General features: G+C 50.1%; 1 protein-coding gene across 2 annotated transcripts in view; it reads right to left on the bottom strand.

Moving 5' to 3' along the window:
- The window catches only part of Grin2a (glutamate ionotropic receptor NMDA type subunit 2A), a 335,101-nt gene that overhangs the window by 11,624 nt on the left and 303,723 nt on the right, over nt 1–19,754 (bottom strand). For both annotated transcript variants that reach the window (XM_058579798.1, XM_058579800.1), the window contains one exon: nt 5,937–6,175. In XM_058579798.1, the coding sequence (XP_058435781.1) occupies nt 5,937–6,175 (239 nt within the window). The remainder of the gene's footprint in view (nt 1–5,936; nt 6,176–19,754) is intronic.

Here is a 19,754-nt window from a genome sequence, read left to right on the forward strand (position 1 = left end):
AGTGCTGAAGCCACCGAGAGATCAAGGCATGGGGCCAGGAGGAGCCTGAAGAGGCCCGAGAAACTCCCTGTCCTGGGACACACGGAAGGGAGGAGCGAGATCCCCGGGAGGCAGTCAGACCCCTCCTGGAGGGACAGACACAGCTGCTGGAACAGGACGGTGGCAGGCCAGCCTGCCATGCTGTGGGGCTGCTGAAGGGAGGCCACCAGCTGAAGTGGCTTGAACCCCGGAGTCGCCCTCTTTGACTTCTTATTGACCTGCTCTGTTGGTGAGTGTGTGCACTTAGAATTGGGTTCCCATCGCTAACGATCGTGAGGAGTTCTCATGACACGGAGATGCCTCCATTCAGTCCGTCCAGGGAACTGAAGGACTTAGGGACTCCCGGGCAGCTGAAGTATGACACGATCACCTCTAAGTCTCCTCATTTTCCACTCCTTTCTTAGAAATAACTTTTTAATTTTTTTCCAGTACTGAGGATTCAGGGGCGATTCACCACTGAGCCACATCCCCAGCCCTTTTTTATATTTTATTTAGAGACAGGGTCTTGCTGAGGTGCTAAATGCCTTGCTAAGTTGCTGAGGCTGGCTTTGGACTCACGGTCCTCCTGCTTCAGCCTCCCAAGCTGCTGGATCACAGGCGTGTGCTGCTGTACCAGGAGTAGCTTTGTTTTTTGTTTTCAGTTAAAAGTGTCTGTTTAGGGCCAGGAGTGAGGCTCAGGGGTAGAGGGCTTGCCTAGCGTGTGTGAGGTCCTGACAGCACTTCAAAAAAAACCCCAAAACCCAATAATAACTGTTTAGCTGTCGTCAGGGACAAGCTCTTGATTCATCTGCTGTAACAGGCAAGAGAGCATCCACAACATTTTGATTTGTGGCCGCCCGCTTTCTCCCACCCCTCCCCCAGGCTTTGGCAGCTGTACCTAAAGGAAACAATCGGCTCCGGGCTGCAGGACTGACTAGGTCCTCCCAGGACTAGACAACGCTGGAAGGGATCTGCACAGCTGATTCAGCAGCTGCTGCGGACTGTGGCGTGAGCTACAGGAGGTTTGTGTGATTAACTGACTCTGATAATGGAGGCTCCACTGCTCCCCCACGGCGGAGACGAGCTTACCCCGCAGGGACGCTCGGGGACTGTGGCAGCCTCGACTCATCTGCACGGTCGCATTTTTCTGGACATTTCTAAAGACAGTTTCCACGGCAGCCTTTTTGGAACAGTCAACAGAAGGCCGACCCTTGTGGGTTGGAGCATTCCTCTAACCCTCTCCACTCGAGCCTCTGAGGCCCCAGATGCTGGCCTGTGGCTTTAACTTGCACCCCCCTCTGGGGCCTGTGTAGTTGGCTGCTCATCCTCCTCACTGCTGGAAGGGCTCTGGAGCATCCACACGGTGGGTGTGACAGTCCTGCAATGTCCCAGGTGCCACCTGACCTGCACGCTCACCTGCGACTCCTTGCCCCGTTTAGTGATATAACGATCTTAGCTCTGGCCTAGGGGGGTGCTGCTCCTTAGCTCTGGCCTAGGGGGGTGCTGCTCCTCTAGATGGAGATCAGTTGCTTCCTGACGTCAGAATCGGCTGATGACTGCGCTTTTCCTTCTTGTTCTCAACATTATGAAAACACTAGTTTAATTTGTTTTTTTCTAAATTTGCAGTTTTATTTTAACCAGCTCCCTTTCTCCGCCTGGAGAGTCTAGAACGTTCCTCCCTCCCTTCTCCCTCAGAGCAATCTGCTCCCACCGGCCAGGATGAGCTGGCCACCGTGGTGCTGGGAGGAGGCCCGGTCGGGAGCTGGGCTGTTGCAGGAGGTGGGTGGTGGCTGCTTTCGGCTTCCCAGGACTAATGAGACACCGCTAAGGCAGGTCCCAGGCACAGGAGGCAGAGGGAAGGACCAGCCAGGTTTGGATGACCGCATCCACCAAATGAGTTGACTGGCCTTCCAGATGCACTGCCCAGGAGGACAAGAGCCTATCACAGGAAAACTGGAAGAGTCGGGGGCCTGGGACCCCTGGGACCCACCCCTTGGCAGGGCCTCAGGTGCTGTAACTCGGGTGGGATTGGCGCTGCGCCCTCTGGAGTATCTCAGGATGTGCAGCCTGCAGGGAGGGGTGGGGCTGCCCACTGAGAGCCGAGGGCTTCACGTCTATTGGCTGGGTGTTCACTGTGCTCAAAGGAGAACTGGTGATGAGAAGATCTAGGATCTATGCAGAGAATGTCTGCCTTGGGGCGATGTGAATTTCAGAGCATTAGGGATCAGCATCCTTAGAAAGGAGCCCAAACTCTGAAGCAGACTGATGCATGCGACCAACTCTGCCTGAGAGGCAGATCTCTCTCTTCCGTGCCTTTGTCTAGCCTCTGGGTGAAGTGTGCAGAGCCCTGTTATTTCAGGAAACAGTGAAGCCCAAGGTCCCACTCTGGCCTTTGGAGCCTCAGCCTCCCACTGCAGGACGGGTGGGATTGGGGCAGCCTCACAGGGTGCTGTGGAGACTGCAGAGCTTGGAGGGGACGTCCCTGGCCCAGGTCTGCAGTGAACACACTATGTGCGGCTGTTGCTGCAAACTCCCTACTGCGGGGTTTTGTTTTATTTTAAGCAAATGATTGCATGGACGCAGTGAACGGGGTTATGCCTGGGCGTTGCTCTCCGTGCTGTGAGTTAGAGTGGGCATAAGATGGTGAATGTGTGGACGTGCCTGAGAGGCAAGCTCTGCCGGTGGAGGTAGCCCTTGACCAGAAAGGAAGGACCTTTTTATTTTTTGGCAACTCAGAGCCGACTCAGCCTATTCTGAGCTCCCCTAATAAAAAGAGGCAGGAAAGTATTAATAAGAACGAGAATTTCCTCCTCATACAGATCAGGTTACACTGACTTTAAAACACAAATTTTGGGGGAAGGGGAGCCAGTACTCAAGGAGGGCTCCCCGTAGCCTTTGGGGACACAGCAGTTAGGGTACCTGGGAGTCCCCATGGGGATCCAGAAGTCCCTGCTCACATAGCACCAGGGGCCTCTCCCCCTACAAGGGGTGGCCAGATTCCCCCTGACCTGCAGCAACACCAACACAGCCTGCTCCTAGCTCCCTGCCCTCTCCTACCCCTCAGGAGGCTTGGAACGGGGGCCAGGGACTTAGCTCATTTTTGTGATGATGATCCTATCAACTTGGCTTCCTTCAGGGGTTCTCGGGTAGAGGAAATGCTCTTCCAAAACCAAGCAGGATTTACAAGCAAACGCAACAGTGTGCATTTGCTCAAGATAATCCCAGAATCATTTGGATATGAAAAGCCTTTGGTAATTGGCTGGGAGAATTAAAGTTGGCATAATACCTAGCTATATGCATGCACGTTGTTATTTTTAAGCAATCTGTGTGTTTAGATGCCATCAAGCTAATTAGGAAGTATGTATTTGCACAGAATCCAAGTTTGGAGTGCTATTGAATGGAGAAAATAAATCTTTCTCGCTAAGCTAATGTGTACCTTCCGAATCTCTAAAGTTCTTAAAATCGCCAAATGCTAAGAATACACAAATTTATTTTAAAGTGATTATTTAGTTTTCCCAATGAACATTAGCATATAAAATCAGATGTTTTTAAACAATATTTTTTTTAAAACCATATTTCAAATTCTAACTCAATTAAGCTCTTTCAGGGTGAAAAAACCTATCAGGTGGTAAATGGAAGAAATAGGTATAGATGAAAGAATGGATGGATGGATGGATGGACAGATGTGTGGATAGACTGACTGGAAGATGCATGGACAATATGCAGGTATGTGCATTTCTTACATTACAGGTAGGGGTGTGTCTAGATTGTGGCACACGTGTGAGCATGTTATGTGAGTTGCATGCACATGTGTGTTCACAGTATGAACTATATAAATGTCCTGTGTTGCTCACATTTGATGGTTTGTTGTTTGTGGAAGAGTGAGGGCTTTTGCTGCCCCTGACCGTCTGGATTCAAGCCCTGTCTCCACATTACTGGCTGTGTGATCCGGGAGAACTCTCTCAACCTCCACTTTCGAGTTTTGCCATTTGCACATCTGGGACTAGTAGCACTACCTTCCTCACCTTTATATTGCAGATTAAGTGAGAGGAAGGACACAAAGTCCTTGTATGCACCTGGCCTGTGGAAATGCTCCATCGATACAAGCATCCCATTACGGAGGAACTCCGTCACGTGCACACTGAGGGGAAAGCATACCTTCCAGACTGAGCTGTGGGAAAGGAGGTTCCCAGGAGTCGCACGCGAGCTGACTGCAGCAGGTGTACCCTGTGCTGTTGTGTGTGCTGAGCTGTGTGTGCTGAGCTGTGTGTGTTGAGCTGTGTGTTGAGTTGTGTGTGTTGAGCTGTGTGTGTTGAGCTGTGTGTGTTGTGTGTGTTGAGCTGTGTGTGTTGAGCTGTGTGTGTTGTGTGTGTTGAGCTGTGTGTGTTGAGCTGCGTGTGTGTGTGTTGAGCTGTGTGTTGAGCTGTGTGTGTTGAGTTGTGTGTGTTGTGTGTGTGTTGAGCTGTGTGTGTTGAGCTGTGTGTGTTGAGCTGTGTGTGTGTTAAGCTGTGTGTGTTGAGCTGTGTGTGTTGAGTTGTGTGTGTTGAGCTGTGTTGAGCTGTGTGCTGAGCTGTGTGTGTTGAGCTGTGTGTGTGTTGAGCTGTGTGTGCTGAGCTGTGTGTTGAGCTGTGTGTGTTGAGCTGTGTGTGTTGAGCTGTGTGTGTTGTGTGTGTTGAGCTGTGTGTGTTGTGTGTGTTGTGTGTGTTGAGCTGTGTGTGTTGAGCTGCGTGTGTGTGTGTTGAGCTGTGTGTGTTGAGCTGTGTGTGTTGAGTTGTGTGTGTTGTGTGTGTGTTGAGCTGTGTGTTGAGCTGTGTGTGTTGAGCTGTGTGTGTGTTAAGCTGTGTGTGTTGAGCTGTGTGTGTTGAGTTGTGTGTGTTGAGCTGTGTTGAGCTGTGTGCTGAGCTGTGTGTGTTGAGCTGTGTGTGTGTTGAGCTGTGTGTGCTGAGCTGTGTGTTGAGCTGTGTGTGTTGAGCTGTGTGTGTGTTGAGCTGTGTGTGCTGAGCTGTGTGTGTTGTGTGTGTTGAGGTGTGCTGAGCTGTGCGTGATGAGTTGTGTGTGCTGAGCTGTGTGTGTTGTGTGTGTTGAGGTGTGCTGAGCTGTGTGTGATGAGTTGTGTGTGTTGAGCTGTGTGTGTTGAGCTGTGTGTGTTGTGTGTGTTGTGTGTGATGAGCTGTGTGCGCTGAGCTGTGTGTGTTGAGCCGTGTGCTGTTTCCTGGTGGATGTGCATGGAGTTCCTCTGTGCTGTAGGTCTCTGTTTCATCCAGGCTCTGCTGGGTTGCACGTAGTTTTGTTTGAAGTCTGTGCACGCTGCATGGTGTGTGACGTGGATCTGTTTTGTTGTGCGAATCATGTTACAGTGAGGTAGAAGTCTACGTACTGGATGGCGTATGTGGGTCCTTAGGATGGAGGCTACAGGTGGAGAGGCTTTGTTGACCCCTGGTTTTTAAATGAATTAGTTACTAATATTTAAAATCGGTTTCACATAAAACCAGAGGACACTTTCTCTTTTGAAAGTGGAATACCTGACAGTGTTGGCCATACTTCCCGTAAGACAGCGCCGAGGGCAGCTGAGAATGGCCGCCTCCTTCAGGTTGATAACATGCGATTTGCCCCAGTCTCCGGATTCCCTGCTGCTCTCCGTGGAGACGCCACAATCTGGCCAGGGTGCTTCGTCTCACCCGGGCTGTTCCCCTCAGGCCCAGCCTGCCTCCCCATTCCCATTCACTCCCTTTCTGAGTTCGCACCTCTGGCTTGGACATGCACGAACCCCGGGTCCTTTCTGACAAACCCAAGAGGGGAGGGTGAGGAGGCGAGGATGTGCAGACCCCAAAAGAAGTGAAATCCGCCCGCTCCTCTGGAATTCCTGGGCTTCCTGCACCTGCCCGCTACCCCAGGACGTCGCCAGCCGTGGTACTGACCCTGCTGATGGAGAAGAGCAGCCCGGGCCGGTCCGAGCACACGCCCGTGAAGCAGAAGCGCAGCTTCCAGTAGAAGAGGTGCTCCCAGATGAAGGTGATGAGGCTGAGGGCCATGGCGGCGGCCAGCATGTAGAACACGCCCGCCATGTTGTCGATGTCCAGCTGGCTGCTCATCACCTCGTTCTTCTCGTTGTGGCAGATCCCCGTGAGCCACAGAGTCTCCAGCTCCTCCATCTCCCCTGAAAGGAACACAACACCCAGGCAGTGAGGACCAGAGGGGCTGGGGACAGAAGTGCGTGACCTACAGCTGTGTGACCTTGAGGCAAGACGGCCCTCTGGTCACTCACTTGCTAAGTCAGGATAACCAGGATGAGGCCCGTTATCATCACCGTGAAATTGGAACCGCGCCCAGAATAGAGACCGGGGCTCGGTGCCTGCTTTGGTTTGGTTTGGGTCATTACTAGGCTCTTCCACTTGCTTACCCACCCCTGCCCCCAGAACCCCCCCCCCAAGCTCTGAGCAGGATGTGGGGACCGACCAGCAGCAAGCTGCACGGACAGACCTCACTGCCACCTGACTTCGTCGCTGGCCTGCTGTGTGGACTTGGAGCCACAGTTACGCCGTCTGTGGAATGTATGGCCCCTGCTCGGAGTCGTGGTGAGCACCCTGAAGTGCCCGTTCCCAGTCAGTCCTCATAAACAATAGCTCGTGCTGCTCCTTACTGTCACCGGGAGAATGCCCGCCCGGGGCCTGGTGGAGGGCAGCCCCCGAATGGATCCGTTCCTTCTTTCCCATCTCTTTAGAACATCCAGAGTTACTCCAAAAAGCCACCCACCCGCAGTATACATGGGACACAAGACTTCAATTGAAGAAGACATCTCTGGCTCTGAATGGCCCCTTGCAAACTAAACACCTCCTCCCTTCAGTCGCAGTTAGAGAAGCAGGTGGGGTTTTCAATGAGAGGAAACTGGTGGGCATGCTTAGCATCATCCTCTGTCTTTGTCATGTGGGAGGAATTCTCTGATCTAAGCGTCTGGTAATTACACTGACTGTCGGGCAATTCACTAAACCATGGCACTTAAGACGATGATTCAGCCCTTAAAAATCATCTTTCAAGGATACCAATAATCAAAGACGATGCATGTGACGTTAAATTCAGATTACGGCTATATGCATACATGTGCATATGTAATTTCTAAGATGTGATAAGAGACATTTGGAGGAAAATAAATACTTCAAGTGTTTTCATTGATTCTCCTTTAAAGAGGTGAATCATGATTTATTGATCTCAAATGGGTCCTTTTGGTTTTGTGAAGTTAGCACGTGTTGCTCTTGTTTTGTTCTCGCTCTTGAATTACTTGAACATACGAATCTAAGTTGAGAGAGTTTTTTTGGTCCAGTCTTTGAAGATGTCATCCAGTTTCCTCCTGATTTGGACTGCAGTTGTGAGACGGCGGCTGATCTTATTGGTGCTACTTTCTTTGCGATCCATATTTTCTCTTGAATTGCTTCTGAGGATTTCACTTTGTAACCCCCGATCCTCAGTGTCTCTATAGCTTTGTGATTCCAGGCCTGAGAACTGCGATGAGTTGATTGTACAGCATGTGGCCTTTTCAGACTGGCCTCTTTGACCTATTAACATGCATTTCTAATTCCTGTGTACCTTTTCCTGGCTTGACAGCTCATTCCTGTTTATTAGTGAATAATATTCCATGCTCTGGATGGGCACTGTATTCATCCGTCCACTTACTTTAAGGACATCTTGGTGATTTCGAAGTTTGAGCCATTACGGATAAAATTGCCCTAAACATTTATGTGCAGTTTTTCGGGACCTATTTTCAACTCATATGGGCAAATACTTGGGAGCATTCCTGCTGGGTTGTAAGGTGAGACTCTGTCTAGCTTTGGGAAAGTGTGACCTCTATTCCAAAGTGGCTGTCCCCTTTCCCACTCCTGCCATCAAGGAACAAGAGTTCCTGCTGATCCACGTCCTCACCAGCATTGACTGGTGCCATGGGCGTTCAGGATTTTTGCCATTTTCATGGGGGTGTAATGCTATCTTGTTTAATTGGGGTGTTTTGCTTTAATGGACAATTCCCTAATGACCTATGATAATTCTCTTTTTTTTTCTGAAAATTTTAAAAATATTCTGGGATTTCTTGTTCTACCTTCTAGGTTACTAACCTTGTTTTAATATCTCTGTTCCTTTCTCTCTGGGCTGCTCTTGGATGATGCCCATGGATCCATCTTCCAGTTCACTTGTTCTTTCATTGTGATATTCGGCTTTATGTTTCAATTCTGATCTACTTATTTTAACTGGGGCATTCATTGTTTTTGTTTTGTTGTTTTTGGCTTTCTTATAGTTCTGCCTGATCTTTTTGTCATGATGTCGCACTCCGTCGTCGTGACTTTTAAAACTTTTATGTATTTAACAGTTTCAAACCTATAATCTTACCGACTGGTTCTCGAGTTTCTCATCCTCTGTCTGCTGTGTGTGCCGACTCATGGTGGATTACTTCCCTGTGACATTTGTAGCTTCTGATCAGGAGCTGATCCTCTGCAGAGCTGTTGCCCCTCTCACCACCACGAGTCCCCCAAGAACACCGCGTTATAGAAATGTCTCTACAGAGGGTTCTGGGTTTGCTTCTGCCACATCTCCAGGGGTTTTCAATGTACTAGTTTCAGTATGGAAAAAAAAAATTTTTAAATGCAATTACTGCACCATGTGTACAGCAGACCTTTGGAGGCCAATACTTATTTGTGTTTCAATTCCTCATTCAGAAGCTTCAAACAGATGGCAAACCTCCTTGCATTTCCTTCACTTTGATGGACAGAGATTTTTCCTAGTTTCCTTTTCATAGAATAAGTGACTCACTAAGGTCTCAGATTTGTTCATCAGAGGGAAAGTATACATATTTATGAAAGAGAAAAAATGTGGAACCTGTCCCCTTACAAGTTCTTCACCCACAAAGAAGGTGGCTTGTTCTTCAGTGGCACAAGGCAAGGGATGGGAAGGGGTATCTTGATTCAATTCCTTTCTTTCCAACAGCCCCCGGCACTTGTACACAGTCACACGTGTCGTCAGAGACTCGAATATGACTTCATTGTCCCCCAGCACCACCAGGAGCTGAATCCAATCCCTGCGTCCGCCATGTTGCTTGAGGCTTACATAACAGCTTCCCTCTTCCCCAGACCAGCGCCGCCATCTCTTCCCCAACGCTGACTTTCCTCTCCCTTTGGAGTTTATGAGGGCATAAAAATAGGTCTTCTGCTCATGACTCATAAGATTCCCAGCACATCTGTCCTTTACTCTTATCCCCCAAAGAGCCAGTTTGTCAGCCTGCAGCAGCAGCCGCCAGGTACAAGAAACATCACCTCGATTTTTTTTTCAGGATGTAAATACAAAGGATTTTCTTCTGCCCTTTTTCCCACACAACAGCTTTCTTTAGAATAAGTCAACTTGCCCAGCCGGGCCCGGATTCCAAAAAGAGAGCAAATTCCCATTTCTCAATTCCAATTACAGCCTGTTCCAATCATTTTCCAGTTAATCATTCCTTGCCTCGTGGCCCTCTCTGACTAGTGTACCGAACTGTAGTTCAAATACTTTCTTATTTCGTTTTTAATTTACTCAAGTATATTGTAATCTCCTTGAGGGAGAGCAGGGACCATGTTTTATGATTTTGATATTTCTCATGGCTTGCAGCACACAGTAAGCACTGAGTCCATATTTCCTGTTTCTGCTTCTTTCCTTCTATCCCCAGGCTTATATTGGGCAGGACTGCAAAAAACAAGGTCAGGTCTCTTTGGTGAGCGGTCTTGCCAAGGGGAACCGGGCAGAGGGCCCGAGGGTCGGTGTGTGAAGCGTGTAGCCCCCAGCTGGGTGAGCATCCACAGAGGAGTCTGTCCGATCACTGTCCTGTCCGTTTTCCTATTGCAAAGAGGTCACAGTCTTTGTCAGTGTTACCCCGTGAAGCAGAGCTGACAAATGGGACAATTAAATCTCTTTCCGGAAGCCGACTCCTTCTTGCTGGGAAGCCACAAGCTAAGTGCCCTGCTGGGAGCCGGCGGAGCCTTGGGTTGGCGGCTCTGGGTCGCACCCATAGTGTCCCTCTCCCTTCTTGAGAAGACAGATCCCCCATGTAAGGCTCAGAACTGGATCCTCTTCCGTTTACTCCTCTAATGACAGACAGCGTGTGAATACTTGCAGAACTCCTCTGCAACCCTGGGAAATCACACCTGAGTTAACAGTGCTTCGTGTGTCTGTGGTCAAGGGAGAAGATGGTGCCGAACGCAGGTATCCCTGCTGCTCTGAATTCCGCAGCATCCTGAGACTGCAAGTCCAGTGCAGGGAGCAGGGGCCACAGCCCTCTCCCCTCCTGATGTTGGCACCTTCAAAAGCCAGAGAGGTGCAAAACCTAGGAAGGAAGGAGCTTGTGCAGATAGCTGAGGCGGCGCTGGGTGTCTCAGACTCTTTCCGTCGTCTGCTTGGGTGATAACTGCTAGAGGCAGCAAGAGAGGAACAGGTCAATCCGAAGAACAGGTACAGATGGTGCAGGTTGGTGCAGGGGCACGGGATTCCCCAGTAGCCACCCAGTCACAGTAAGGCACAAGGCATGGGCTTCACATTTGCAAAAAGGAGCGATTGAGCATTCAGCTAGATCCAGCCCGGCAAATCGCAAGATGCTTTAGGTAGAAAATATAGGATGGACCACAAAAGTCAGCACAGAGGAGGCCTGTCCAGGGGAGAGGCTCCGAGAAGACTCTGCTCTCCACCAAGTACCAGCAGTCAGCTCCTGCTCGGCCCTCAGACTCCTTCCCAGCACCTGCAGATTAGATGTCATCTACTCCACAGGACTGTCCAAGAGCTAAGGGACTGCTTCCTGAAGGGACTCTATGGGAACAACGTGACAAGCCTCCAGGTCTCCTGAACACTGTTCCCCGAGGTCAGCCGGGAAAAATCCAGTTTGAACCTTTAGGCTTTATCCAGAACCCAGGAAATTTGCTGGAACATTTTTTAAAAATCAACCTCGATGTATATCCTTGCAGGAAGCCATCTAGATAGTTTTTCTTGGTTTCTGGCCAAGGCACTTGATCCTAGGCAGTAATGCTATAAAAAGTGATTGTGTGCGACTGAGAAACTGGGTTTGAGGTTCTGTCTCAAATTTGATCAAGAAAGCTAATGCCTTTGTTCATCAGAGGATTCCGTGTGTGTGTGTGTGTGTGTGTGTGTGTGTGTTTACTTGTTTATTCACTCCTTCATCCGCTCACTCCTTCACTCATCCCCTGGGGAAGAACATTCCAAGGCCCATGCATTTTCAGGTAGAGGTGAGTAACGTGACCTTTGGCCTCTGAGAGGTCAGAGTCCTGTGGAAGTCCCCGTCCTGCACACCAGCAGTTACGGAGTGCACAGATGGTTGGATGGGCATCGAGCTGGAGGCAGGAAGACACATGGAATGTTTTGAGATCAGAGAGTAGCTCAGATTTGGGGGAAGGAAGAGGGATTAAAAGAGGGGCCCAAAGGGCAGGAGTGAGAATGCAAAGCTTCAGCTTTTGAGCTGAGGAGTCTGGGACATCCTAGGAACAAGAGGGCGCCGAATGTGTTTCCATAGTGAACACCCGGATGCAAGTCCTGCTGTAGATCAAGAACACTCTGCCAATGGTTCTTTCAAACCGTGCTGCAGTGCGGAAGATGATCACTCTTCTATTGGAGAACAGTCATTATTACAGTCTCATCCTGATCTCAGAGACAGAGTACTCAGAGTAAGCCCTTCTACTCCCAGGAGAGACAGTGACTGGTAGAAACCCACTTGCAAGAGACTACTGCTGACAAGGATTCCCTGTAAGGTGTCATCGATGTCACCAGGTATGCAGCACTGTGCTCAGAACTGGGCGATGACCTCTGTGGCTTAGTCACCTGCACTCAGGTCTGAGCCCCCAGGAAGTCTCTCCTGGGTACAAGGGAACGTAGGCAGGACACTGATTTCTCCTGCCCTAACACCCCAGGTGTTTCTTCAGTACAGAACTTGTCTCCATGGAGTCCAGCCATCACTTGCTCTATGTCTCCATCAATCAAAGGTGGTTTTGCCTTATGCTTCTTGCATCTCTGGCACAAGTCTTGGCACGTAGTTGTGGTTTATGAAACCACAAGGTCCCTCTGTCCGTCACTAGCTTGTGACCCACAGGTCTGGGGATCAGCGAGAGAGGAAGCCATCGAGGAAGGCCAAGTCCCAGCAAAAGGGTCAGGAAGAGTCCCCAGACCCAGGGATCAGGGCTGACTCTCAGGGAAAGCAAGGTCCACTCCAAGATCCCGGCCGTGGACTCTGGTGGTGCCCACGGGGAGCAGACGGCCATCTGTACCTGGGCGACGTCGGATGATGGTGCTGCTGTGCCGGGGGGATCTGCCAGAGCACCACGAGGGGAAATGGCCCTGCTGGGCACTTTGAGAAGCCCACCTGGAATCGGAAATGGCCAAGTGACAACTTTCTTTGTGGACATTCCAGGGCACAGATTCGTGCCAGTCTACCATTCTCAACAAGATCAGGTGTGGGGATGAATCCGCAGCCCTGGGAGTGAGGATGGCCGGGGCCCAGGGACTGGGGAAGGTCCTCTCTTGCCCAGTTGCCCTGCATATGGAAGGAGCTGCTGGTCGGGTCTGGGGATCTAGTCTGTGGCCTCAGAGCAGGGTGAGGTCAGTCAGATCTGACCACTGACCTGGGGGCTTGGCTTTAGCTACTGCACCCTCCAGACTCAAAGCCAGAGTCAAGCCAGTCTCCAGGAGCAGCAGGAAACTCACCCTTTCTTCCCTGCGGGGACTCCACACCTGAAGTTCTCTTTACAAAGAAACAAAGACAAATATACAACCTCCCCCAATCCAGAAAACAAAACCGACTCGTCTGATAAATAAGAGAAAGATAAAACCCATGTGACCTTGGGTCTGGAATAGTATTCTGGAGTCTGTGACCGCTGGGCCTAGAATCTCAGAGGGCCGCTGCAGTTTGCGGAAGAGAAAAAAAAAATACCTGGGATGTTGGTGGCGATGGGGAATAGAACAAGACTCCAGACACAAGCAGACTGGATTCGGAAGATAAATATTCCTTATTTAAATGTCAGAATATTCCATTTCTGTATAATGCTGAGAAGCCACAAAACTGAAATAAAAATAGGGCTCGGCTTAACTGTATCCAGTTAGACGCAGACAAGCTGTCTCAGGCACAAACGCTCGTCACCTTCCGACTGAGGTTTCTCCCCAGGACGGAACTGGAGCACCATGGGGTTCACTGCGGCCTGTTGCCACCTGGCTAGACTTCCCAGGCCATTTGACCAACCGTGCCAGGTGGAGTCCAGTCATTTGCTGTCCAGGTGTCCCCATCTTGTATCTCTTGGAGAAGACCAGTTAAAAAGAAGAGAGAGGATTGGGAAAGCGTGGTCCCAGTTTTCCATGAGAGGATGGAGCTGGAGAGAAATAAATCTCTGAAGCCAGACGGAAGAGAATTTGTTGGAAGTCTCTGAAATTCTGTGTGCACCAAGCCCTTCTGGGGCCTCCTTAACCAACGTGCCTCCCACGGGGAGAGACGATCAGGCCAGTATGACCTGAAAGCCCTGTGCATGTGTGAGCCTCCGTGAAGTCACAGTGACTTTTTGACACGGCACATTTTTTTCAGTCAATTGTCCTCACAATCTTGTGACGCATCCCGCCAAGGCGTGAGGACTTTTTAATATCACAAAGGGGTCCTTGTATTTAAAAGATTGTCGACACCAGATGAAAAAGGATAGCGATAATCCCATCTCCCATGCCAAGAAATATCTCCTTTCTTTCAGCAAATACAATGACCTCACTGCGTTTCAATTCCTTTTTTATTGAAGTGTTGACAACAGGCTCCCCGGGGCTGTAAAATCCATACCAAGTTGGCTCTCTGCCATTTCATGTCCATCCCCGCTGCCCAGGACAGTGCAGGGAGCTCAGGGGGCTCTCCAGTCTCGGCTGTGGATGAAGACGAAGAGGAAGAAGGAGGGAGTGGACAGAAAGGGAGAAACAGGCCCCGTCCCTGTTCCCGGCACCACCCATAACGAGGCAGAGGGTAGCCCCTGTTTTGTCCATGGAGACTGGTGGGCTGAGGGCAGGGCTGGGTTAGGACCCTAGAGGGCTCTCGGCTCTCCCTCTGACCAAGGTGTTCCTCTGGCTCCTCCTCTTTCTCCCAGGCCTGAGCCAGGGGCAGAGGGGAGTCTCTGGACTCAGATTCCAGCTCAGTATGTGAAGCAGACGCAAGGTCCCGGCTCCGCTCGACAAATCTGCACCTGAGACGCACCAGGGGATCTGATGATCCCACATCCAGCCGCACACCGCGGATGAGCGCCCTGGATTTCAGTTATACGGAGCCTAGAGCTCCTTCTAAGGCAGGAAGGAGAAACAGGGGGCCTCTGATGGGGGGAGCCACGTGCACCATGGGGGGAGCCAACTGGCTGCACCCCTTTTGGAAACTGGTTGCTACTCTGTAAATCTGAGTGTGTGCACAGTCTGTGACGCATTGGTTCCATTCCCAGGCATATTCCCAAACAGGTAAGTGACCATGTGAACAAAACAACTGTCAAAGAATGTTCACAGCTCACAAAACTAGACATGATCGAAATGTCCATCAACCGCAAAATGGATGAATAAATTGTAGCAAATTTCTCCAATGGGCTGTTGCACAACAATAGAAAATGAGCTATGGGTATAGACACTGTGAAAGACATTAGTGAGACATGTTGGAGGATCCACCATTGATAGGAAGTTCAAGGCAACATCTATCCCAGCCGTGGAGGGCCGAGCGGTGACTCCCCGGGGGAAGAGTCCGGCCCACGGGGCAGGAGGGAGCTTTCTGGGGCCACGTTGTGCCTGTCCATCTGGGTGGCGGTTGAATGTGGTATGAAAATTAACCGGGCGTCGGGGCTGGAGTAATATGATGAAAGAATGTTGTAGTTCCCAGAAGACACCAAGAAAGAAAGAAAAAGAGAGAGAAAGGACGGGTCCAGGAGAGGAATAGGCTCCTGTTAGGAGGGATAATAAGGAAGAGTGAGTAACCAGAAAAGAGAGGGAACAGACTGTCTAAATCAGAAAGAACGGAACCTTTTTTTTTAATGTGCGATTTTCTAACAGTGAGAGAGAGAGACTTGAAGGACTAGGGGGAGGAGCTATGTTTAACCCCAGTCTCCCATATTATTGGAATTATTTCAGAAGTACACGTTTCACTTCTACCATTTAAACCAGAGGCCAGACGTCTTTTTCTGTAAAGGGCCAGTTAGTGAAGAGGCTCTACTCTGTGGCTACCGGGTCTCCACTACGCCTCCACCCGAGGCAGCCACAGGCCCTGAGCCTCGCTCCAACAGAGCCTCTCTCCACCAACAGGCAAAGGCACAGGGGCCACCAGTGGCAGAACCCTGAGGAAGCAATCAAACAAAAGAAAATGACATTCAAAAAAACCTATGTGTGTGAATGAAAATGGATCCCTGTTTAGGGGGATCCTCAGCATTGTTATCTGTAGATCATTTCAAGTACTCAACTGTGTGGTGAGTGACACACCAAGCCAATCTTCTGCGTTAGAAAACTCAGTTCTGCATGATTATGATCCACAATAACAGAGGAAGGAAGTGGCCCTTCCAAAAGGCTGACAACTTTCATAGGTCAAGGTCACACAGTTGGTAAAGGTCAGTTCTCAAAGGCAATCCCAAAGCCTCCGTACCTACGTTCACCTCATGTTGCTGTGGGAATGGCCTTTTTTGCATGAAATATTGCAACCAAAGTTTTAAGAAGGCACTAAGATATGTACAACACTCACTAAAATTACAACATTCAAATTGAGGCCACCCTGAAATAACCCATTTCCCATCCTAAGATGGCAAAGAGGACCACGGTGTCAGTGCTGCTAGGTCATTGTCAAGGTGGTACCCGGTTCATTATTAGTAGTGCTTTGGATGGGAACAAACATTCTGGACATTTGGACACCCTATAGGAAAACTCCTAGAGATGTTAGCGTCACTACCAACCCTTCAAATTCTACATCCAAGAGTTGGTTGCGCATAGACAATTAAAAAGAAAGAAAAAGAAAGCAAGCAATTGGCACGAAGCCCTTCTTCTATCATTACATACCAACACAACATCACAGTGTTTAACATAAAAAACATCATGTAACGGCTTCTGGTTGAACGTTGGCATTTTATGCAAAAAAAAAAAAACTGAAATAATTGTGAGCCATATACAATAGAGCAGAATAAAATGTTTGAAATATAACAAATGAAAATGGAAGATATACAAGCAAATCCAGCTAAAAAATATAATTTCTTAAAGAAATGCATCTCTGGGGAACAGGGATCACGAGGTAATATATAAGCTGATTGCCACTCTAGTAAATCTGAGTGTGTGCACACTGTGTGACACATTGGTTTCATTCCTAGGCATATTCCCAAACTGGTAAGTGAACATGTGAACAAAACAACTGTGAAAGAATCTTCAGAGCTCACAAAACTAGACATGACTGAAATCATGATGGGGTAAGTGTTCGTGTGTTTTTTTCACATACAGGAGCGTGCCTTTCCAAATGAAAGTGTCTGCATGTCACACAGTGGGAGGGATTGGGGCCACTATCTGTCCTACCCCAGGACCTTGCCTGGGACGTGTGGTACCGCTGACTTACAAGCAAGCCATTCATTCCCACTTCTTCCCTCTTTGAAGGTTCTCCTGACATCTGACTTTCTCTGGCTTAAGTGGCTGCTTGCCAGACTCAGGATTGGCCCCGCTGACCTTGCCGGGTCCTGGTGTCAGACGGCACTGCAGCTCGCAGCTCAAGGGGCCTGTTGGGAAATTGGTCAGGAACTTCCGCCAGTGAAAACCCTCAGAGCTCCAGCAGCACGGAGGGAGAGTCGATGGCCTCCAGGATATTCATGGACTTTATCTGTCTCTTAAGTAACTACTGTTCCATCATTATTCTGAATACGTCTCTGGTTAAACCAGGAGGGAGATAAACAGTCTGATGTTTGTGGTTCCATCTGGTCACAGGCCAATGAAGAGGCAGTTAAGCCCTTTATTGCTGATCTATGCTTAGAACTGACACATTTCCTTTGGAAAAACATCGCTTTTCTGAATGAATAGTTTGCCCCGACATAGTTTTTTGGGTTGGAGGAAGGTCAAGATAACTTAGTGGCTGGGGCGTGACATCGCCATTGATCACTAGCCCCCTTGAGCGTATACCAAGAAAGCTCATGTTTTGGGGCAGAGCTGAGGTCTCTGTGTGTGGGAAAGCCAGCCGCCCCGAGCAATAAAGAAATCCATATGAAAAATCGCTCAGTCCATTGTTATGTTGATCCTGAGCCTCACAGATCCTGGGTCCCAAAGGGGCCAAATCCTCACATGCAAGGAATTGGAGGGCCATGGTGTCCAAATCCAGTTCCAGGTCTGATTTAATCAATAGAAGGCCTGGCTCAGTCCCTGTCCAGATGAGGAGCTCTCACTCCTGCCTGGTCCTCTTTATCACTGTTATGCTCCACAAATGGAAGCGAAGTCCTTGGAGCAGTGAGGAACTCTGTGTCTGCTCTGATCCTTGCTGATGAGGAAGCCTAACACTTGGGTCTGTTGACTTCTCCCTTTCCTGCTCTACCCCGATGTTACCTCCTCTCTATTACGGCTGCTGCATGGGCTGATGCTTAAAAGTTCTAGACCCTACGTTGCTCCAGGTTTCAGGATCACCAAGGTCTCTGTGTAAATCCAGTGAGGCACCCCGAGAGAAGGACCATGTACCAAACGGGAAGCAAAGATCCAAAACCATGGCTCCACAGAGTGGGCTGCTGGCTGCTGACACTTGTATCTAACACCTACCAGAGAATCAGATGTTTCTAAACGCAAAATGCTGTTCTTCTAAAGACTGACTCTTAAATCTTATTGTGGATTAGAATCACCCAGAGAGAATGGGAACAAGTGCCCCAGAAAGGGGTGGAGGGGTGGAAATTAGGCGTATTCTCACAGACTTCCCGGTGATTGCACTGCACATAAAAAGTTCAGAGTGTCTTAGCAAGGAAGGGCCAGACAGCAGGAACACGGCATCACGGGGACATCCCAGCCCACAGACCTTCAATGCGCGGTTATTCTTTGTTGCATGAATGACCAGAGGGGGAATGAATGAGAAAGTGGACCAGTAAGTCCGGGGGCTTTGCGGCTGGCACCCAGTCCTTGCTAATTTGGTCTACAGAGGAGCTACCCTCAGCCCAAACTGTGACTTCTGCCTTTGAAGTCTCCATGTGACTAAAACATGTTTAGCCAGGAACAATCCCTCGATGGAATGCTGGGGATTAGGCAGCGCCCAGGAGCTCTGTGGGAAGCAAGCGATTCCAGAACCAAGACGGGTCTCTGTGGACCTGGGAGCAGCTCTGCAGCCCTGTATCGCAGCCAAGCGTCGGGCCTCCCTAATCACATTCTGTCCTTGTCTCCTTCCTGCTCATCTCTTGCTTCTGGGTCCTGCGTTTTCCCCAACTGCCAGGGTTGAATGATCTCAGAAATTAGGCTGCGTCTCTTCCCATGGCGCTGGGGCCTGAGGCCTGGACAAGTCTCCTTCACCTGGACATGGAAACCCAGTGCAGGTCACTTTCTCTCCCACCCTCCGCCTCTGTCACCAAGTTGTCACCCACAGCCCATACTGCTCCATCAGTAAGCGGGGAAGGAGCCTGCAATCTGGGGTCTGGCGGATCTGCATTTAAATCACAGCTTGGCCCTTCACCAGATGAGAGCAGCTGCCTTACGGGATGTCTACGTGGGCATCAAGGCTAATCGAGTTGCCAATCTGCCTGGTGTTTAAAGAAAGACCCGGGCCCTCCAGCACAGGCACCAATCCCAGCAGCCAGGTGATCCTGCACACCTCCCTGAACCTACCTATGCCTCAGTTTCCTCATCTGTAAATAGGGACAAACAGGGACGCTCTTCATCCATTTAGTCAGTATGGGACGAAACAGAATTAATACATATTAATACATGGCTAGCCCTCCGGAAGCATGATTGTCATCATAAATATCTATTAAAAAACAAAGATGATGGTAGCTGGAAAGTATTTTCATTTAAAGAACTGGAAACACCCCCTCAAAGAAGGCTCCGCTTCTCTGTGCCTCCTCTCCCCCCAAACCCGCCCCTGTCCTTATTTTTGTATTTATCTCGTTAAATGCTCGGAGGCTGCTGGTTGCAATCCGGCGTTGCTGGGTCATCCGAGGACACAGGGACCCATGTCAGGAAAAACTGCTGGCGGGGGAAGCCAGTCGGGGACAGATGAGCCCTGTCCAGGCAGGGCCCGTCAGCATGGCCTGTGTCTTGCACCACCCTGGAGCTGGGCTGGACCCTGGACCCTCGGAGAGCCCCTCGGCTTCCTCTGCAACGTGGTCCACTGCTCAGGGATAGACCCGCCCAGGCTGGCTGCTGCCTGAGCCCCCGCAGACCCCCCTTCCTTTCCCAGCTTGCTTCTCCTCCCCCCGTTCCTCTCTCCTTCCTTCCTGATGCTGCTTTCTCCTCTGTCCTCGTCATCTTCTCCTCCTCTCACTCCCCTCTTCCCCTCATCTCTCTCTGGCCCTCCTTCCTCCCCTCCTGCCCCACTCTGTCTTCGGTCTCTCCTCTTCCCCAGGAGAACGGGGAGGACGACGGCTTTCAGTCCCCTCAGCCCTTCTGTGTTTCCCCAGAGAGTCCACATCAGGGGTCATCGGCCTCCTCTGTACAGGGCCTCGAGGAAACACTGTCCTCTCTGTCGTGACTGCTCAGCTGGGCGGCGACGGGGCAGGGCATGGTGCCTGAAGGCATGTCGGGGCCTGGCT

This window comes from Marmota monax, unplaced genomic scaffold (assembly GCF_021218885.2).
Source record: "Marmota monax isolate L192 unplaced genomic scaffold, Marmota_monax_Labrador192_F-V1.1 WCK01_AAM20220418_F8-fsc00035, whole genome shotgun sequence".
Lineage (NCBI taxonomy): Eukaryota > Metazoa > Chordata > Mammalia > Rodentia > Sciuridae > Marmota > Marmota monax.